The 17,628-nt window shown below is 41.4% G+C and overlaps 1 protein-coding gene across 1 annotated transcript in view; it reads left to right on the top strand.

The window, feature by feature from the left end:
• Window positions 1-17,628, top strand: part of LOC137528275 (sodium- and chloride-dependent neutral and basic amino acid transporter B(0+)-like) — a 102,757-nt gene that overhangs the window by 57,199 nt on the left and 27,930 nt on the right. Inside the window, exons 5-8 of the mRNA XM_068249568.1 lie at window positions 3,090-3,222; window positions 10,410-10,542; window positions 10,679-10,819; window positions 13,634-13,862. Coding sequence (XP_068105669.1) covers window positions 3,090-3,222; window positions 10,410-10,542; window positions 10,679-10,819; window positions 13,634-13,862 — 636 coding nt within the window. The remainder of the gene's footprint in view (window positions 1-3,089; window positions 3,223-10,409; window positions 10,543-10,678; window positions 10,820-13,633; window positions 13,863-17,628) is intronic.

Genomic DNA, 17,628 nt, shown 5'->3' with positions numbered 1-17,628 from the left:
TGCAGGAACTCCAATTTCACACAAAAAGAGCTCCGAATCACCTGCTGAATCAGCCAAAGGTGCTGAAGCAGGTGGGTCAGAACGCCAAATTTGCGAATTCGGAGTCACAAAAAAATCATCCAAAATCAGTTCCCACACATCAATCAAAGGAGCCACACAGTCATACCTACACACACCAGTCTCTATTAGGTTATAGGCTGACTTAATGCATGCATTCAATACCATTTCACTTTTTGCACTGTAAAATTGACAAAATGAACTTGAATCATTCTTCCATTCACAGACCAGGGCTTCCAGCTCTCCCCTCTCGAATGGAGGATCCCATGCATACTTAACAGCGAAACATTCCGGCTGATCACAGTTTGCAGATATGATTGTGGCAGGCACATGTATTGGGTTAATTAGCAGGTGATTGGCAGATTCCTTATTCTTAAGACTCTCCAATACCTGTAGCAAGTGTTGAACTGTACTGTATGCAAACTTCCCTTGGTTCACAAATAAGTTGATTTGTTCAATACTCTGTAATATCTCCTCATAATCATACTCAGATAATTCTTTTAAACAAAAATCTTTATTTTCCCTAGCCAGTGATGAAAGTTCATTAGTAGTTTCATAAGTCCATTTAACTCCCCTGACAGACAATTGCTTTTCATTATCTGTTAATGGCAGAATCTCATTACAGGTCTCAGTCGCTAAGGATAACGACTCTGCAGATCGGACACGTTTCTTAGAACGTTTGCGTTTTGCCTTAGACCCTGCTGCCTTTGGTGATTTATTCAAAGCTGCAGGAAAATGATCAGGAACACTCTCTGCTTGCTGATCATTTTTGCAAACAATTGAAGGAGCAGCTGATTGGCCTGCTGCCAGGAGTTCATTTAGAGGAAAAGGCAATGGATCTATGCGCAACCAGTTATGGATCACAAACGCTAGAAATTCCAGCGGTCTCTCTTTCAAATCGGAATGATTGAGAACATCAAATGCCCACTGAAACAATTCCCCTTTAAATAAAATATAACTTAGCTGGAGTGCCCAGGTTGAAACAGGAGTCGCTTGGAGATCAGGATTGGCCAGGAACCTGGCACATTCAAAGAAAAACTCATTTTCTGTTTCAGAGCTAAGTTCTTCAAATTTCTTAAAGGCACAGGAACAATAATTAACAGTGTCATACTTTCTGGGAATCCCCCCCCCACAATGGGGATTGGTAATGAGGTTTTCATAATGTAAGGCTTGGTGGTGTATTCTCCACAGTCAGCATGCAACGCATGAGCTGACGTGAAGGAGTTACACACACTAGCACAAGGAAACAGGCTATCCCTAGTATAGTGGAGGGGAGGACTGACTCCAATAGGAGATTGTGGTGCACAGAGCCACTGCAGATCCGACAGCCACAAACAATACTTTCGCTATAACGTCTCAGCGCAAAGTAGCGCTGAGCGCATAAACCAGAACTGAGGAGATCAGGACAGGTAGACAGAATGAACGCTTGCTTAACTAGCCACTACTTAGTGACAGCAAGCGTCCACAATAAAACAGACTGGAATGAGGCAGCCAATGCGTTGCAGCGATGGCGTGCCTCACAAAGACAGGACAGGATAGTCAGGAAATAGCAGGATCAAGATAGATGAACGTAACACAGATAATTATACAATAAGTATGATTTCCTAGCGTATTACAATTACAGCTATCAATGAAACTATTTGTAACGTCTGACTAACATATGTATATATCGGCAATGAACCGATATATGACATAAGCAGGAACACTGACTTAGGACTGGAACGATACAGGGAACAGGACTCAGAAGGATTCGCTATCTCTTCGCAGAGATGAACGCAATCCACAAACGGTAACAGGACAGGATTCAGAAAGATTTGTTATCTCTTCGCAGAGATGAACGCAATCCACAAACGGTAACAGGACAGGATTCAGAAGGATTCGTTATCTCCTCGCAGAGATGAACGCAATCCACAAACAGGACCAGGAACAGGATAACTAGCTCAGCACGGGTGATCACGATACGCGCAACCACCAAAACGTGCTGGAACAGACTAACTGAACACAGGATATAAACAGTTCGTGTACGTATATATCAGCGACACTGATGTATCAACGTAACACGAATACAAGGAAAATAATAAACGTGCTGGTATGCATATATATTGGCAATGAACCAATATATGATGCAAAGACCAGCAAAGTATCTTTAGAACAAGAAACACGATCGGGGGCTGAAGCAACAGCAAGACAGGCTTAAACTGAAGCTATGAAAACCCGAGGAGTCCTGCAGGAAGCAGATCTTTATACTGAGGTCATCCAATGGGAGCAGACATGCAGATTCCCACACAGGTGAATGATAATCAGTCACAAGCTGACAGCAGGGAAAGGCAGACAAAGCTATGCAGCTTGCATGGAAAGAGATCAGAACTGCCTGAGCTGCAGCACTACTACTTCCAGCAATACCTGCTGCAGCAGCGATCATGACAGTTCCTCTTTAAGTTACCTAGGTAGCCCAAGGACCTACAACTAAATAAATCAAGAGAATGAAAGGTCTCACTTACCCAGAAAGGTGAGACAAACTGGACTGATTTGGTTTGGAAAAGGGGGGGTTTAGAGGTAGTCTAGTTACCAAATATAAATATATCCCTAGGTCTCTACAAAAGACAGAAATACATGAACTATGCATGAAGGAAAGTACACTTACCATCTGTTTATTAGTGGGCTCATAAGATGTTTAAAAAATGTAACCAGTACAAAAGGGGAGTGGTCACTCAGAGGGACCAATCAGAATTTTTTATCTCGAATCTCGACATCTCACTTTTGCCCCTGTTTTCCAACTTTCCTTGCACTGGTTGTGATAAATCTTCACAGAATGTACATGATAATATGAAAACTGTTATATCATATAACCATTATATAACACCTTTACATGATGTGTACGGATTCTTACCAGTATAATCTTTTATATCATAGTCTTTTTGTGTCATAGTTAAAAAAATTTTACTTTGGACTGTGTTGCTCCAGTAATGATGTTGTTAAGAATAAACTGATCTCCATTAATCATAAACATCCATGATTTTGTATTTACCCAGGGTTCTGCAATGTTTCACTGGCTGATAATATCATCTCTGTGAATCTAACTTGGGTGGGACAAAACAACATGACCTGCTTGGCCAACACTACAGTCATGGAAGAAGTGGACTTTCCTAGCAAACAGTACTGGGAGTAAGTCAATGCTTCCAGCTCAGCTCAACCACAGTGAAAAGGTTTTTTCTTTTAGTTATGAGTAATACAGAAAAGTGTTAGCCCTCCTGGCGGTCTATTAAAAACCGCCAGGGGCAGCGCTGCCGTTTTTTGTTTTTTTTAAATCATGTAGCGAGCCTCCGGCGATAGGCGATCAGGAAATCCCGTTCAAAGAACGCGATTTCCTGGATGACGTCACTGACGTCATGGACGTCGTGACGTCTAAGGGAGACCCGATCCACCCCTTAGCGCTGCCTGGCGCTGATAGGCCAGGCAGCGCAGGGGTCTAGGGGAGGGGGCTCTGTGGCGGCGCGGATAGCTGCAAATCGGCACGGGGTGGCGGCGATCGGTGTGCAGATATAGTCAGTGGAAAAAACCCATGGTCTAATCATTGCTTACTGTATTTAAAGAGTACTAGAGAATGGTAAGACTGGAATCTGAGTTTAACTTATTCTGAAATTACCAAAGTTGCACATGAAGAAGTTAAACATTTTCTACTTTATGACAAGGAAGAGATCTGTGTTTAGTGATTTACCAAGGTCAACTTATTAATTTATGTGGGAAAACCAGTAGCTCCCAGAAGTCAGAATATAGGTCTGAAGACAACAATGTTGACATCAGTTTGTTAGGACGGTGACACAGGTGAATTTTCAGTTTCATATTTAGATGTTATAGCCAGCACAATCAGTTTCTTCACAATTTTTGATGGGTAGAATTTGGAAGTCAACCCAGGCTCAGTTAACCTAAACTGATAATTAACTGAACAGCATGTGTAGTACTAGTGGTACATAAAACATTAATAACTTAGATTAGAGTCTCCTATTTTAATTTTAAAAGCTTAATTTTTAAGATTGAATTCTAAACAGCAGTGATGACAGTCTAATGTAATGTAAAATCTGCTTCATTCAGCTGCAAAGAAAAAAAAATAGAAGTAATAACCCTTTGAACTTTTTTAACACTAAAATTCTATCACTGTTTTTCTCTTCCAAATAAAAGTGGTATGCCTTCTATATACATTTCAGGAGAACTCACCTGAATTCTACTATTGTTTGACTGGCTCATATGCATAGATAATAGCAGTATTGTATTTTTAACACTTACAATGCAATAAAAAATTGAAATTAAAAACAAAAAGTCTTAGTAGGCCTAGAACTACATGTTTCCATGTGTATCTCATCATGCCACATGGAATTTCAGATACGCTTTAACATGTTAGCTTGTTGCTTTGGTTTTATCAGGGGTACCGCAATCAAAGAGAGAAGTGCCACAAGTAGAAGGTGGACATGGCAGCCATGATACTGATCCAGCAGTACTTGATCATTTCCACAAGTACCTGTTCATGTCCACCAGTACCTGCTCACGTCTAATAGTGCCTAATCATTTCCACCAGTGCCTGCTCATTTCCACCAGTACCTGCTCATTTCCATCAGTACCTGCTCACGTCTAATAGTGCCTAATCATTTCCACCAGTGCCTGTTCATTTCCACCAGTACCTGCTCATTTCCATCAGTACCTGCTCATGTCCACCAGTACCTGCTCATGTCTATTAGTACCTAATCATTTCCACCAGTACCTGCTCATTTCCACCGCTACATGCTCATTTTCACCAGTACTCGCTTGTGTCCACCAGTACCTGCTCATGTCTAATAGTACCTAATTATTTCCACCAGTGCCTGCTCATTTCCACCAGTACCTGCTCATTTCCACTGCTACGTGCTCATTTCCACCAGTACCTGCTATGTCCATCAGTACCTGCTCATTTCCACCAGTACCTGATATGTCCATCAGTAACTGCTCATTTCCATCAGTACTTTCTGTTTTGGTAAAAAAAGGCTAATAGTTCATATTAACCAGTACCACCAGAAACAGGTGTAATAAAATGGCTATTTCAGTTTGTACATCTTCAGAGGGTATTCCAGGAACATGACGCCCTGAAACATGGATTTCAGTCTTATTTATCAGTTAGTTCAGTTATCTGCCAGAATAGTTGCTAAATAAAGCTGAAGGGAATTGTATACAGCTGTTATGGTCAATGAAATGCAAATCATTTTGACTTGCAAGCATCTTTATATTATCATTATTATTTAGTATTTATATAGCGCCGTCATCTTTCGCAGCGCTGTACATAGTATATACAGTATAGTCTTGTTACTTAACTGTCCCTCAAAGAGGCTCACAATCTAATGCCTACCATAGTCATATATCTATATGTATGTACAGTGTGTATTGTAGTCTAAGGCCAATTTAGGAGGAAGCCAGTTAACTTATCTGTATGTTTTTGGGATGTGGGAGGAAACCGGAGTACCCAGAGGAAACCCACACAGACATGGGGAGAACATACAAACTCCTTGCAGATGTTGACCAGGCTGGGGTTCGAATTGGGAACCCAGCGCTGCAAGGAAAGAGCGCTAACTGCTACGCCACCGTGCTGCCATATTGATATTGGACCAATCTTTTTTTAGTAGGAAGTTAATCTGATTAGTCTAATTTCAAGTAACATTATTTGTCTCTCATTGACCATCTCTGGTTGACAGCAGATAGTGTGGAACTATCATGATGTACCTAACATCCACCGAGTTACACAATTGGTTTCTATAATATGAATTTGCCTACCTAAAATAGAAAGGTATTTTTAAGTATTTAGCTTTATGTGAACAAGAAAGTTCTCCCATGATGCAACACTGCCGAATATGCAAATCATACCTTTTTGCGCCAGAAGTGCAAACACAATCTGTTATAACCACCACAACATGAAAAAAGTTAAACCAGACCTCCCTTGTCAGTATCAAAATTTACTTTATTGTGAACAAACTAATCAAGAGTGTGTATCAAAGCACTGTATAAAACCATTAAAAACACCATAGGAGCTTCAAAAATGTCTCAGCATGCCCACACTTTCAAAACCCACTTCATGCACCCATGCACGCCATTCATTCCATAGGAAATATATTCATTTTACAGAGCCATACTAATCCAAGAGGCTGTTTCAGAGTTCTGCTCCCCATCAGTGCAAGGCATGAATTAACATGACTCTTTGAGGTAGGACTTGTAGAACAGGTACTTTGGATACTGGTGGCTGGCTAGAAAAATGGGTGACGCATAGACCAGAATGATAATTGTGGTTTGTAGCAGTGCCCAGTGTATAATTTGGGAGCCAGACTTTGGTTTTGCAGAATCTGCAAATATTATTTGAAGAAGGTGGTGCAAATATCTGCAGAAGGATTGGCGGGGGCTAGGTTATTGTTAGCAGTAGTTAGAGGTTGGATCAGTGTGAGAAGAGGGTTAGGTGAAGTTATAGAAGAATATCGGGAAAAAGTAACATTATTCTACTGTCAGTATTAGCCAGTGCCTAGTAGTAGTATATAAGTAATTTTATCGATACTCTATTAGCAGCTTCACCTGGCACCCAAATTACCATGGCGCCTCTTTTAGCATACGGAGGACTATGGCAGTTGAGTATTACAGAGTATTCAGATAGTTCATAGTGACTTTGCAAATACCTTATATTTCAAGAAGGCTAATCCCTATTTAGCATAGATTTTTTGGTAAGAGGGTTGGTTGGTCCCATTCTGAGTTACCATGAGCTATCTGTCTTGCCTATCGAGTATTTTAAATATTCACTTGCAAGACAAAGGGCTTGATTCACAAAGCATTGATAACCTCATCACGGTCACGATAGCATTTTTGCACGCGCTATAACACGCGTAAAGGTTTTTGCACGCAAACCGAAATTTACGCACGAAATAGCAGCCGTTTTCACGCATAAACGCGATTTCACACACAAATTCACGTTTGCAAGCAAAAAACGTTACGCGCGTTATAGCGCTAGCCCGACCGTGATAAGAGATATCACGGCTATGTGAATCAAGCCCAAAGTTGTTTTTTGTTAACCTGTCAAATTGCAAAGTAATTAGGTGGAGGAATTCAATCACACTGTAGAAAGTCTTGTTAGTGCCGTATACCAGATATTTTATTTAGGAGACAAGCTCTGCATTGTTTCTTCAGGACAAGTTATGTCCATGACTTCTTCATGACTATCTTCTAGCATGACTTAAAGTGGTCTAACACCCAGCATTTCAACTTTGCTTTAAAAGATTGCTTACAGCTTAGAAACTATTATGCTAGTTTTTCAGTACTCTGCAATCGAAAAAAATACCAAAAAGTAGGTGAAAATGTGCTAACAAAATTATTGTGAGTATTTTCTTGCTTGCTGGTGGATTAAAAGGCAGGTGTGAAAATATCACCTAGGAAAAAATCACCTAGGAAAAAAACTCAAGAGAAAAGGTTAATTGCATATGGGCCCTAGTACTTAAAGCGGTCTAACACCCAGCATTTCAACTTTGCTTTAAAAGATTGCTTACAGCTTAGAAACTATTATGCCAGATTTTTTTTTAGCAGAAATTCACTGAATGGGTTAAACATGACAATTTAGTGTTGCATTTAGCTAGAAATCCGCATCCGTGCTGAGGTTTGGATACAAAAGTATCTATTGACAATGTAAATAAACAAACACCTCTCTGAGAGAGCACAGAGGGCTTCCCAGACAGGCTTTTCAGAGGTCTATTTGCATTCCAAACAAGGATACATTTGTATCTAAACCTCAGCACAGACACGGATTTCTAGCTAAATGCAACACTAAAATGTCATGTTTAACCCATTCAGTGAATTTCTGCTTAAAAAAAATCTGGCATAATAGTTTCTAAGCTGTAAGCAATCTTTTAAAGCAAAGTTGAAATGCTGGGTGTTAGACCACTTTAAGTACTAGGGCCCATATGCAATTAACCTTTTCTCTTGAGTTTTTTTCCTAGGTGATTTTTTCCTAGGTGATATTTTCACACCTGCCTTTTAATCCACCAGCAAGCAAGAAACTACTCACAATAATTTTGTTAGCACATTTTCACCTACTTTTTGGACAATTCACAAAAATGGAGAAGCACCCATGCAAGAAGACCTTTGTGTGCCTTAGCTCATGGTCACAGTACCTAGTGACCCAGTAACAAAAATTCCACGAAGCTGGCACCACCGAATGTAGTAAAAAGCTCTTTATTCAAACGTCATTAAAATGACATTCAGTCAATAATAAAAAATGTAGCAATGGCGACAGCCCGCTGTTTCGAACTTGACGTCCTTTGTCAAGCCATACTGCTATCACTAAACATAAAACACACCTCCTTTAAATAGTGGTCAGTTACACAATCAACCAATGAGTTTGAAATCGCAACAACCAATGAGAATGCCTGACAGGGGGTGAGGACCTGATGGGGAACTGCTCTAAATCATGTGATCCATGGTAGACCAATAGAAACACTGGTCGCGTGACCGAAATACGCATGCGGCCAAAAATACGCATAAAAATACGCATAAAAACTTCCGGAACGCAAAAATGACGTCAACGCGTGCCGTACGCGTAAAAATTTACGCATGCGTCACCGGATGCGTAAATTTACCAATATAGTATCATAGGCCTCTCCTCAGTGTGGCCGGCTAAAAAATATCCTAAAGCCTCTCAAAGAAAGCATGAGACTGATCATAATGAAAGCCCAGAGAAGGCCAAATCTAAAAGGAAACAGCTGGCACACACTGTGGAGAGCACCAAAGCAAGAGGATGGGGGGGGGAGGGAAAAAGGGGGAGGGAGGACAGGGGAACAGGGGGAAGGGGAAAGGGAGGGGCAGGGAGGGAGGGGAAGGGAAGAAGGAACCGGCCTCACCATGGATCATGAAAAAGCCAAAATGAATAAAAACACCAGGTAAAAATAACAACCCCTGATGGCATCGCCAATGGTTTACAAAGACAGAAACATGGGCCAACATTGAATCGAGATTATGATTTGAGTTTTTGTGTTTAATTTTGTGCTAACTTTCGATGCTTCAGTGGTGTTGGTTTTGATCTTGTTGGCCCATGTTTCTGTCTTTGTAAACCATTGGCGATGCCATCAGGGGTTGTTATTTTTACCTGGTGTTTTTATTCATTTTGGCTTTTTCATGATCCATGGTGAGGCCGGTTCCTTCTTCCCTTCCCCTCCCTCCCTGCCCCTCCCTTTCCCCTTCCCCCTGTTCCCCTGTCCTCCCTCCCCCTTTTTCCCTCCCCCCCCCCATCCTCTTGCTTTGGTGCTCTCCACAGTGTGTGCCAGCTGTTTCCTTTTAGATTTGGCCTTCTCTGGGCTTTCATTATGATCAGTCTAATGCTTTCTTTGAGAGGCTTTAGGATATTTTTTAGCCGGCCACACTGAGGAGAGGCCTATGATACTATATTGGTAAATTTACGCATCCGGTGACGCATGCGTAAATTTTTACGCGTACGGCACGCGTTGACGTCATTTTTGCGTTCCGGAAGTTTTTATGCGTATTTTTATGCGTATTTTTGGCCGCATGCGTATTTCGGTCACGCGACCAGCGTTTCTATTGGTCTACCATGGATCACATGATTTAGAGCAGTTCCCCATCAGGTCCTCACCCCCTGTCAGGCATTCTCATTGGTTGTTGCGATTTCAAACTCATTGGTTGATTGTGTAACTGACCACTATTTAAAGGAGGTGTGTTTTATGTTTAGTGATAGCAGTATGGCTTGACAAAGGACGTCAAGTTCGAAACAGCGGGCTGTCGCCATTGCTACATTTTTTATTATTGACTGAATGTCATTTTAATGACGTTTGAATAAAGAGCTTTTTACTACATTCGGTGGTGCCAGCTTCGTGGAATTTTTGTCACCTACTTTTTGGTATTTTTTTTCGATTGCAGAGTACTGAAAAGTTTATTTTAAGAAAATATGAAAACAATATCTCCTAGGAGAAAATGCAGGAGAAAAAGTTAATTGCACATGGGCCCAGGTGTCACGAAATGCACTCTGGGGCATTGGGCACACTGGACTGAAAGAGGGGCAAGGCTGGTCTATCTATCAACCTCCCTCCTTTTGTTTCCTATGCATGGGGGAGCATGGCCCTAGGCATGGGTTTGGCATTCCTACTGATGGAAGATAGAATTTTGCCCCATAATGCATTTTTTTAGGGGGGGGGGGGGCTCGCCTCTAAAACTGAGGACCCCGTCGATCTGGAAGGTAGGTGGGTCCACCTGTTTGGTAGGTGGCAGTGGTGGAAGAGAGGTGGGGAGTGCAGTCATTAGATTAATTCATTGTTGCCTTATACTGTCCTTTCTACGTTATTTGCTTACAGTAAAGTGGCGCTCCGCCGCTCTAGTGGTATGGATGAGACTGGTGAAGTGGTTTGGTACTTGGCTCTGTGTTTACTTCTAGCCTGGATTATCGTTGGAGCTGCGCTCTTCAAAGGAATTAAATCATCTGGAAAGGTACCGGAAGGATTCCTGCAATTATATTCAGCAGTGATAAGCACGATTTTCACATAATCATAATTTCATATGTGGCATATTACATAAGTAGATGTTTTCTGCCTACAAAATAACTGTTATATCCATTTCATTTTAGGTGGTATACTTCACAGCTGTGTTTCCTTACGTAGTGCTTATCATTCTGTTGGTTCGAGGAGCAACTCTAGATGGTGCATATGATGGAATTAACTATTACATTGGAACACAATCAAACATTACAAAACTAATGGATGCAGAGGTGAAACATTCTGTTTTCATATCAGTATATTGCATTCATTTATATATATATGCATTTACCATATACGGTTCATGCATTTTTAAGGACCACTTACAAAGGAGCAAATCATTACCAAACATTTACTACCAAACTCCTGGCTCTTGTGGTAGTCACAAAAAAAACATACAAAAGTGTATGTAAATGTAGTAGTACTATTTGGCCACAAGGAGGAGGACAGGGAACTTTTTTTTTTTTCAGAAAGACGGCGGTTTCTGAAAAGAAGCCATTGGTCTTTCTAGCGGGCACTTAGATCGATGAATGGGAATTATATTCCGATTCATTGATCGCTGGGCTAACGGGGGCACCACGTGCACGAGGTTGCACTCGCGCAACTGTGCACGGGAGTGCGCACCCGCACAGCAGCAGCTGCCTGGATGTGAGCTTCACGTCCAGGCGGCATAAATGGTTAAACAACACAAGTTGTCTGGCTGTGCCCCTGATCCTGTCTCTCTAATACTTTTAGCCATATACACTAAACAAGCATGCAGATCAGGTGCTCTGACTCTAGTCTGAATGGATTAGCCTCATGCTTATTTCAAGTGCGTGACTCAGACACTACTGATGCCAGAAGATCAACAGGACTGTACAGTAACTCATATTGTTTAAAAGGAAATAATTGTGGCAGCCTGGATATCATGCTCACTTCGAATGCACTTTACGCCATGCTCCTTCTTGTGTGAAATCCAAAAACCTGTATTAAATGACACCTATGCTGAGAAATGTAAACTTGCCTGGTGAGTGTACTGATTCTCAGGCTTTACTTCACTAAAAATGACTGACCTAGATTGAGAGGGCACTTCAGATGTTCTGACTCCATTGACCGCATGCTTGCTCCGGGCATGTAACTCAAAAACTACAAAAGATAATAACTACAACCAAGCAACTGGCATTTTGCAAAAGGAAATAAATATGGCGACCTCCCTTCTCCTCTCAGTTCAGATCTTCCTTAAAGTGTACCTGAACTTAGGAACACTTTTTCAAAGAAAAGCAACGGGTAAGTTTCCCAAACACGGACAATCCCACATGTATTTTTTGTTAGCACATCTGACACTTCTTCCATGAGACTGATGGAATTGTCTGTGAAGAGCTTAGAGCAATGTCTGAATACTTGACCTTGATATGACTCTTTAGTATAAACAAACTCCAGCCAGGTAGGGTTAGAGGGCTTAAAAGTCACGAACTAAAGAGAACTATTCCATTGTCTTGGTTTTTCCTTTATTTTTAGATTAAGCTAAGTCATGTGTTCAATAGATATTGATTAAATGCACTTTTGTTTACAGATAGTATCGGTGGCCAAACACCTTCTGAATTCATACAGTTTGTTGGCCAGGGCTGCTTTGTGCACAATTAGAGGGGCCTGATGCACTTAGCTCCTGTAAAGTTGCCATGCACAGGGAGTGCAAAGCAATTTTACTATTACTAGTGTAGGGAAGCACTGACCGTTAGCCCTTTGCACCATATGTGTTACAGCGGTAAGGCATGGGTTGCTATGGTAAAGTACATCACACTGTGCGTTACCATAGCAACAGGTACATTACCACGGTAATGCATGTGACACTAAGGGTTAATGGCCAGTGTTCCTCCTGTGCTAGTAATGGTAAAATTGCTTTGCACTCTGCGCATGACATCTTTTCCGGAGATTAGTGCATCAGGTCGTTAGTTAGGTACTGTGTGTAACTATGTATAACTTAATCTAAGTCAATAACTGGCTAATCTGACAGGTAACTGATTACTCCCAGATGGATGTACCACACTGCATGATCTCAATGAGATTTCAGGAAAAAATCTGACTCATAATGAATCTAACTCTTTGTTCTGCCAGATGCAGTACAGACTTTGTGGCCATCAATCCCCTATTGCTCCTTCTCCAGCTGGCAAGGATATGAATAAAGTTTCTGATGTCCAAATAAAACTGATTGATAAACTATGCAGAAATCAGAAGGACTCTGGTGTAATTGATCAAAGAGATTGAATCTGTCTAAAAAGTGATCACGCCCTAGCCTTCATAATAGCCGATCAATGAAATGCAAATAATTACGGGCTGCATGCACTTCTCATGTAACTTTCTAGCTGTAGTTTTTGACTGGCCTCTGTGACTAGTGATAAGCGCAAATTTCGTATAATCATGATTTTGCGTCGAAAATCATGATTAGGATGCAAAATAGTAATGCGAAATTTCAGGAAAATCATAATAATTTTGTTTGTGAACGTAATCCGGAACCGTAATTTCACAATTTCACTTAATTTTCGCATAATTTCACGCTGACTTTAGCGGTTAATAGCAAAGCCCCCATATATGCTTACATTTCTTTGTATGTTTAGGAGAGAGTTGTGGGAACAAAACCATTTTTCAAAAAGACCTTGTAGTTTTTGAGAAAGTTGATTTTAAAATACAAAGGAAAAATGTTTTTTAAACTCAGAAAAATTACAGTTTTAAAAACATTTTTTCTTTTTATTTTTAAAATAGTTTTTCTTGAAAACTACAAGGTCTTTTTGAAAAATGTTTTTGTCTTCTTCTCACTATTCTACTTCATGCTTTGTTACTGACTGCTAAAGTCAGCAAGAAAATGATGCCAAAATTACATGAAAATTGCACCAAATTATGAATCAACTATACAAAATCAATTGAATGTCCAAATAGTAAGGGCAGGGATAATATGTCAGCTGTGTATTTATCTGCCTGTATGGATTTCAGCTTGGAACGCTGTATGCTCATGAACTTTATAGACTTCACAGTTTGCATACTATGTTTAATATCCTTTTGTCACCTTGCAGGTTTGGAAAGATGCTGCCACTCAGATCTTTTTCTCACTCTCCACAGCATGGGGCGGACTTATAGCTCTATCTTCATACAACAAATTCTACAACAACTGTTACTCAGATGCCATTATTGTCTGTGTAACAAACTGTGCCACCAGCGTGTTTGCAGGATTTGCTATATTCTCCATTCTGGGACATATGGCTCATGTTTCTGAAAAGGCTGTGTCTGAAATAGCTGATTCAGGTATGTACAATTGTAAATAGTGGGTTAAAGGGAACCAAGCGCCACTTTTTTCCTGCAGGTTTCTAATAGCTATAGGAGCTGTGATGTTCCCCCTTCCTCTTCTAGCTGCATTTATTTATCCAGGGGCAGGTGTGAAGATATCATTTGTGACTTCTCCAAACTTTTTGAAGTACAGTGTCCCATCCCCCATGAAAGCTTTTGTTTGCTCTTGCCTAATGTGTGCAATAAAATAATTACATCAGTCCTTATCTACCTGAAAGTTCTGTGGTCAGGTAGGCCTTGGACGTAGGGTAATAAAAAGCTCTGCTAAACTTCTAAATTTAAAAATAAGAGGTAACATTTAGGTTTTTTTTAATAATGAGGCACATTGTTAGCATGCATTTTTAATGCGCTATTGAGATGCCCTGGTTGCTAAAAATTGCGCTCTGTTCACTTTAAAGGGGCGCTACAGCGAAATTTAGGCTATTGGGATTTCCCTAGTAGCATGTTTCTATTAGTAAGAGCAACACATTTTAGATAGTGCTGTTGTTTACAAAGGGCATCTGGATAATATTTATAGCTCACATACAGATCCTGGCATTGCAAAGGCAAGGGAAACAACGTACTCTGTATTCAGTTGGGCTGAATATCTTTCTCTTCTCTGTCAACTCAAAGCCCAGCTCTTTTAATGCAATCCTGTTCTCTTAATGCTGTGAAAGGTGTTAAGTAAACAGGCAGCCTGTTTATTTAACTAGGACATTCCACAACAAGGTTCTTGCTGCTGATTGAACTTGCATTAGGAGAACGGGGCTTTGAACTGACAGAGAGGAGAAAGATATTAGCTCTAATCACACAGCCTAGCTTCCCTTGCCTTGATGATGACAGGATCTGTATCTGAGCTATACATTACCCAGATGACCTTTGTAAACAAAAACACCATCTAATATGTGTTGCTCTTTCTAATAGAGACATGCTATTAGGGAAATCCCAATAGCCAAAATTTTGCCATGTGCCCCTTTAAGCTAAGTGGATCTTGGATAATTGGAAATAATGGAATCCGTGAATAATAAGCAGAAGCAGCCAGGAACTTTCTCAACCAGTTAGGGCCCTTTGCCACAAGGAAACGCAATAGCAATCACGGTCTCTTCCTAATTTCCACTACTGTGATTGAGCTACGAACGATCAAGCTTCTGTACAAAGTATAGGATCTCAATTGCTCCAAAAACTTGTCAGGACAACAAATGTGCTTGGGAGGTCCTTGCGCCACAGATAGAACAAAGCATTAGTTTAACTGTACCCTGCGTTTTGTGATCTGTTAGTGATCGGAATGAAAAGTTTAAATCTTTTATGTGTGTTTTTACTACAATCTGCCATGTTGTTAACATCAGAAAGGAATTCCATTGATCATTGGTTGCTAGAAGTTATTCTCTATTTTTCACCCTACTAGGATTGTCGGCAGTGGGAGGTAGTGTGTTCTTGTCTAACTCTGTGAAGCCCAATGCCTGTTTACCTAACTTACATGCAAGAGGAGCCAATAGACTGTCCAGAAGTTCAAACTTTGCTTGTAGGCAAAGAAGTTTGGCACAAAGTGCACTGGCAGGGATGCACTAGTGGCTGTGCAGTTGTGTGCTCTCTGTGTTCCAGCCAACAATAATCCAAATGAAAAGAGAGAGACAGAGCACCAATCCACCAAATCCACACTTTTACACACTAGTGACAGTACATATCCAGAGATGCAGGGGTTAAACACACCCCAGCCTGACAGCTGTTTTGCGGTCTCCACCGCTGCTTCAAAGGCCACAAAATGTAACAACGAGACGATACTCAAGTGCTGGTATATACAGTGGGATGCGAAAGTTTGGGCAACCTTGTTAATCGTCATGGTTTTCCTGTATAAATCGTTGGTTGTTATGATAAAAAATGTCAGTTAAACATATCATATAGGAGACACACAAAGTAAAATTTGAAAAGTGAAATTAAGCTTATTGGATTTAGAGAAAGTGTGCAATGATTGTTTAAATAAAATTAGGCAAGTGCATACATTTAGGCACTGTTGTCATTTTATTGATTCCAAAGCCTTTAGAACTAATTATTAGCACTCAAATTGGCTCAGTAAACTCAGTAACCCCTGATCTATATACACAGGTGAATCCAATTATGAGAAATAGTATTTAAGGGGGTCAATTGTAAGTTTCCCTCCTCTTTTAATTTTCTCTGAAGAGTAGTAACGTGGGGGTCTCAAAACAAATCTCAAGTGACCTGAAGACAAATATGGTTCACCATCATGGTTTAGGGGAAGGATACAGAAAGCTGTCTCAGAGATTTCAGCTGTCTGTTTCCATAGTTAGGAACATATTGAGGAAATGGAAGACCACAGGATCAGTTCAAGTTAGGGCTCGAAGTGGCAGACCAAGAAAAATCTCGGATAGTCAGAAGCGTCGAATGGTGAGAACAGTCAGAGTCCACCCACAGACCAGCACCAAGGACCTACAACATCATCTTGCTGCAGATGGAGTCACTGTGCATCGTTCAACCATTCGGGTCACTTTGCACAAGGAGATGCTGTCTGTGAGAGTGATGCATAGGAAGCCTTTTCTCTGCCCACAGCACAAACAGAGCCGCTTGAGGTATGCTAAAGCACATTTGGACGAGCCAGCTACATTTTGGAATACGGTGCTGTGGACTGATGAAACTAAAGTTTAGTTATTTGGGCATAACAAGGGGAGTTATGCAAGGAGGAAAACATTTCAAGAAAAACACCTGCTACCAACAGTAAAATATGGTGGTGGTTCCATCATGCTGTGGGGCTGTGTGGCCAGTGCAGGCACTGGGAATCTTGTCAAAGTTGAAGGATGCATGGATTCCACTCAGTATCAGCAGAAGCTGAGCCGGGGCTGGAGCTTTAAACAAGACAATAACCCTAAACACTGCTCAAAATCCACTAAGGCATTCATGTAGAGCAGGGGTCTCAAACTCAATTTACCTGGGGGGCCACAGGAGGCAAAGTCAGGATGAGGCTGGGCCGCATAAGGGATTTCACAAAAAGTCAATCAGCAGCTCCCGCCCACCATCAAAATCAAATTCACACTGAAGCAAACTATTTTGCCTATTTTACTTTATAGTTCGCTTCAGTGCTCCCAAGTAATCCGCTGCATCCCCGCCACTAAACGAGGGCTGCAGAGCCCCCAAATCGCCCGGAGGGCAATCCGCCAGCATTTCCTGGAAGGGGCAGAGCTTTCAGCTTCAGCTCTGACCCTCCTGACGTAAATCGCGGCACATCGCCACCTCTCCCCACCCCTCTCTGTGAAGGAAGAGTGAGAGGTGAGGGCAGAGGCGGCGATGCGCCACGATTGACGTCAGGAGGGGCAGAGCTGAAGCTGAAAGCTCTGCCCCTTCCAGGAAATGCCGGCGGATTGCCCCCCGGGCGATTTGGGGGCTCTGCAGCCCTTGTTTAGCGACGGGAATGCGGCGGATTACTTGGGAGCACTGAAGCGAACTATAAGGAAGCTTTTACCGGCGCGGGCCACAAAATATTGTATCGAGGGCCGTAAATGGCCCCCGGGCCGCAAGTTTGAGACCCCTGATGTAGAGGAACAAGTACAATGTTCTGGAATGGCCATCTCAGTCCCCAGACGTGAATATAATTGAAAATCTGAGGTGTGAGTTAAAGAGAGCTGTCCATGTTCGGAAGCCATAAAACCTGAATGAACTAGAAATGTTTTGTAAAGAGGAATGGTCCAAAATACCTTCAAACCAGAATCCAGACACTCATTGGAACATGAAGGAA

This window comes from Hyperolius riggenbachi, chromosome 8 (genome assembly GCF_040937935.1).
Source record: "Hyperolius riggenbachi isolate aHypRig1 chromosome 8, aHypRig1.pri, whole genome shotgun sequence".
NCBI lineage: Eukaryota > Metazoa > Chordata > Amphibia > Anura > Hyperoliidae > Hyperolius > Hyperolius riggenbachi.
The sequence above is the reverse complement of the archived record's forward strand: the minus strand, read 5'-3'. Positions and strand labels throughout refer to the sequence as shown.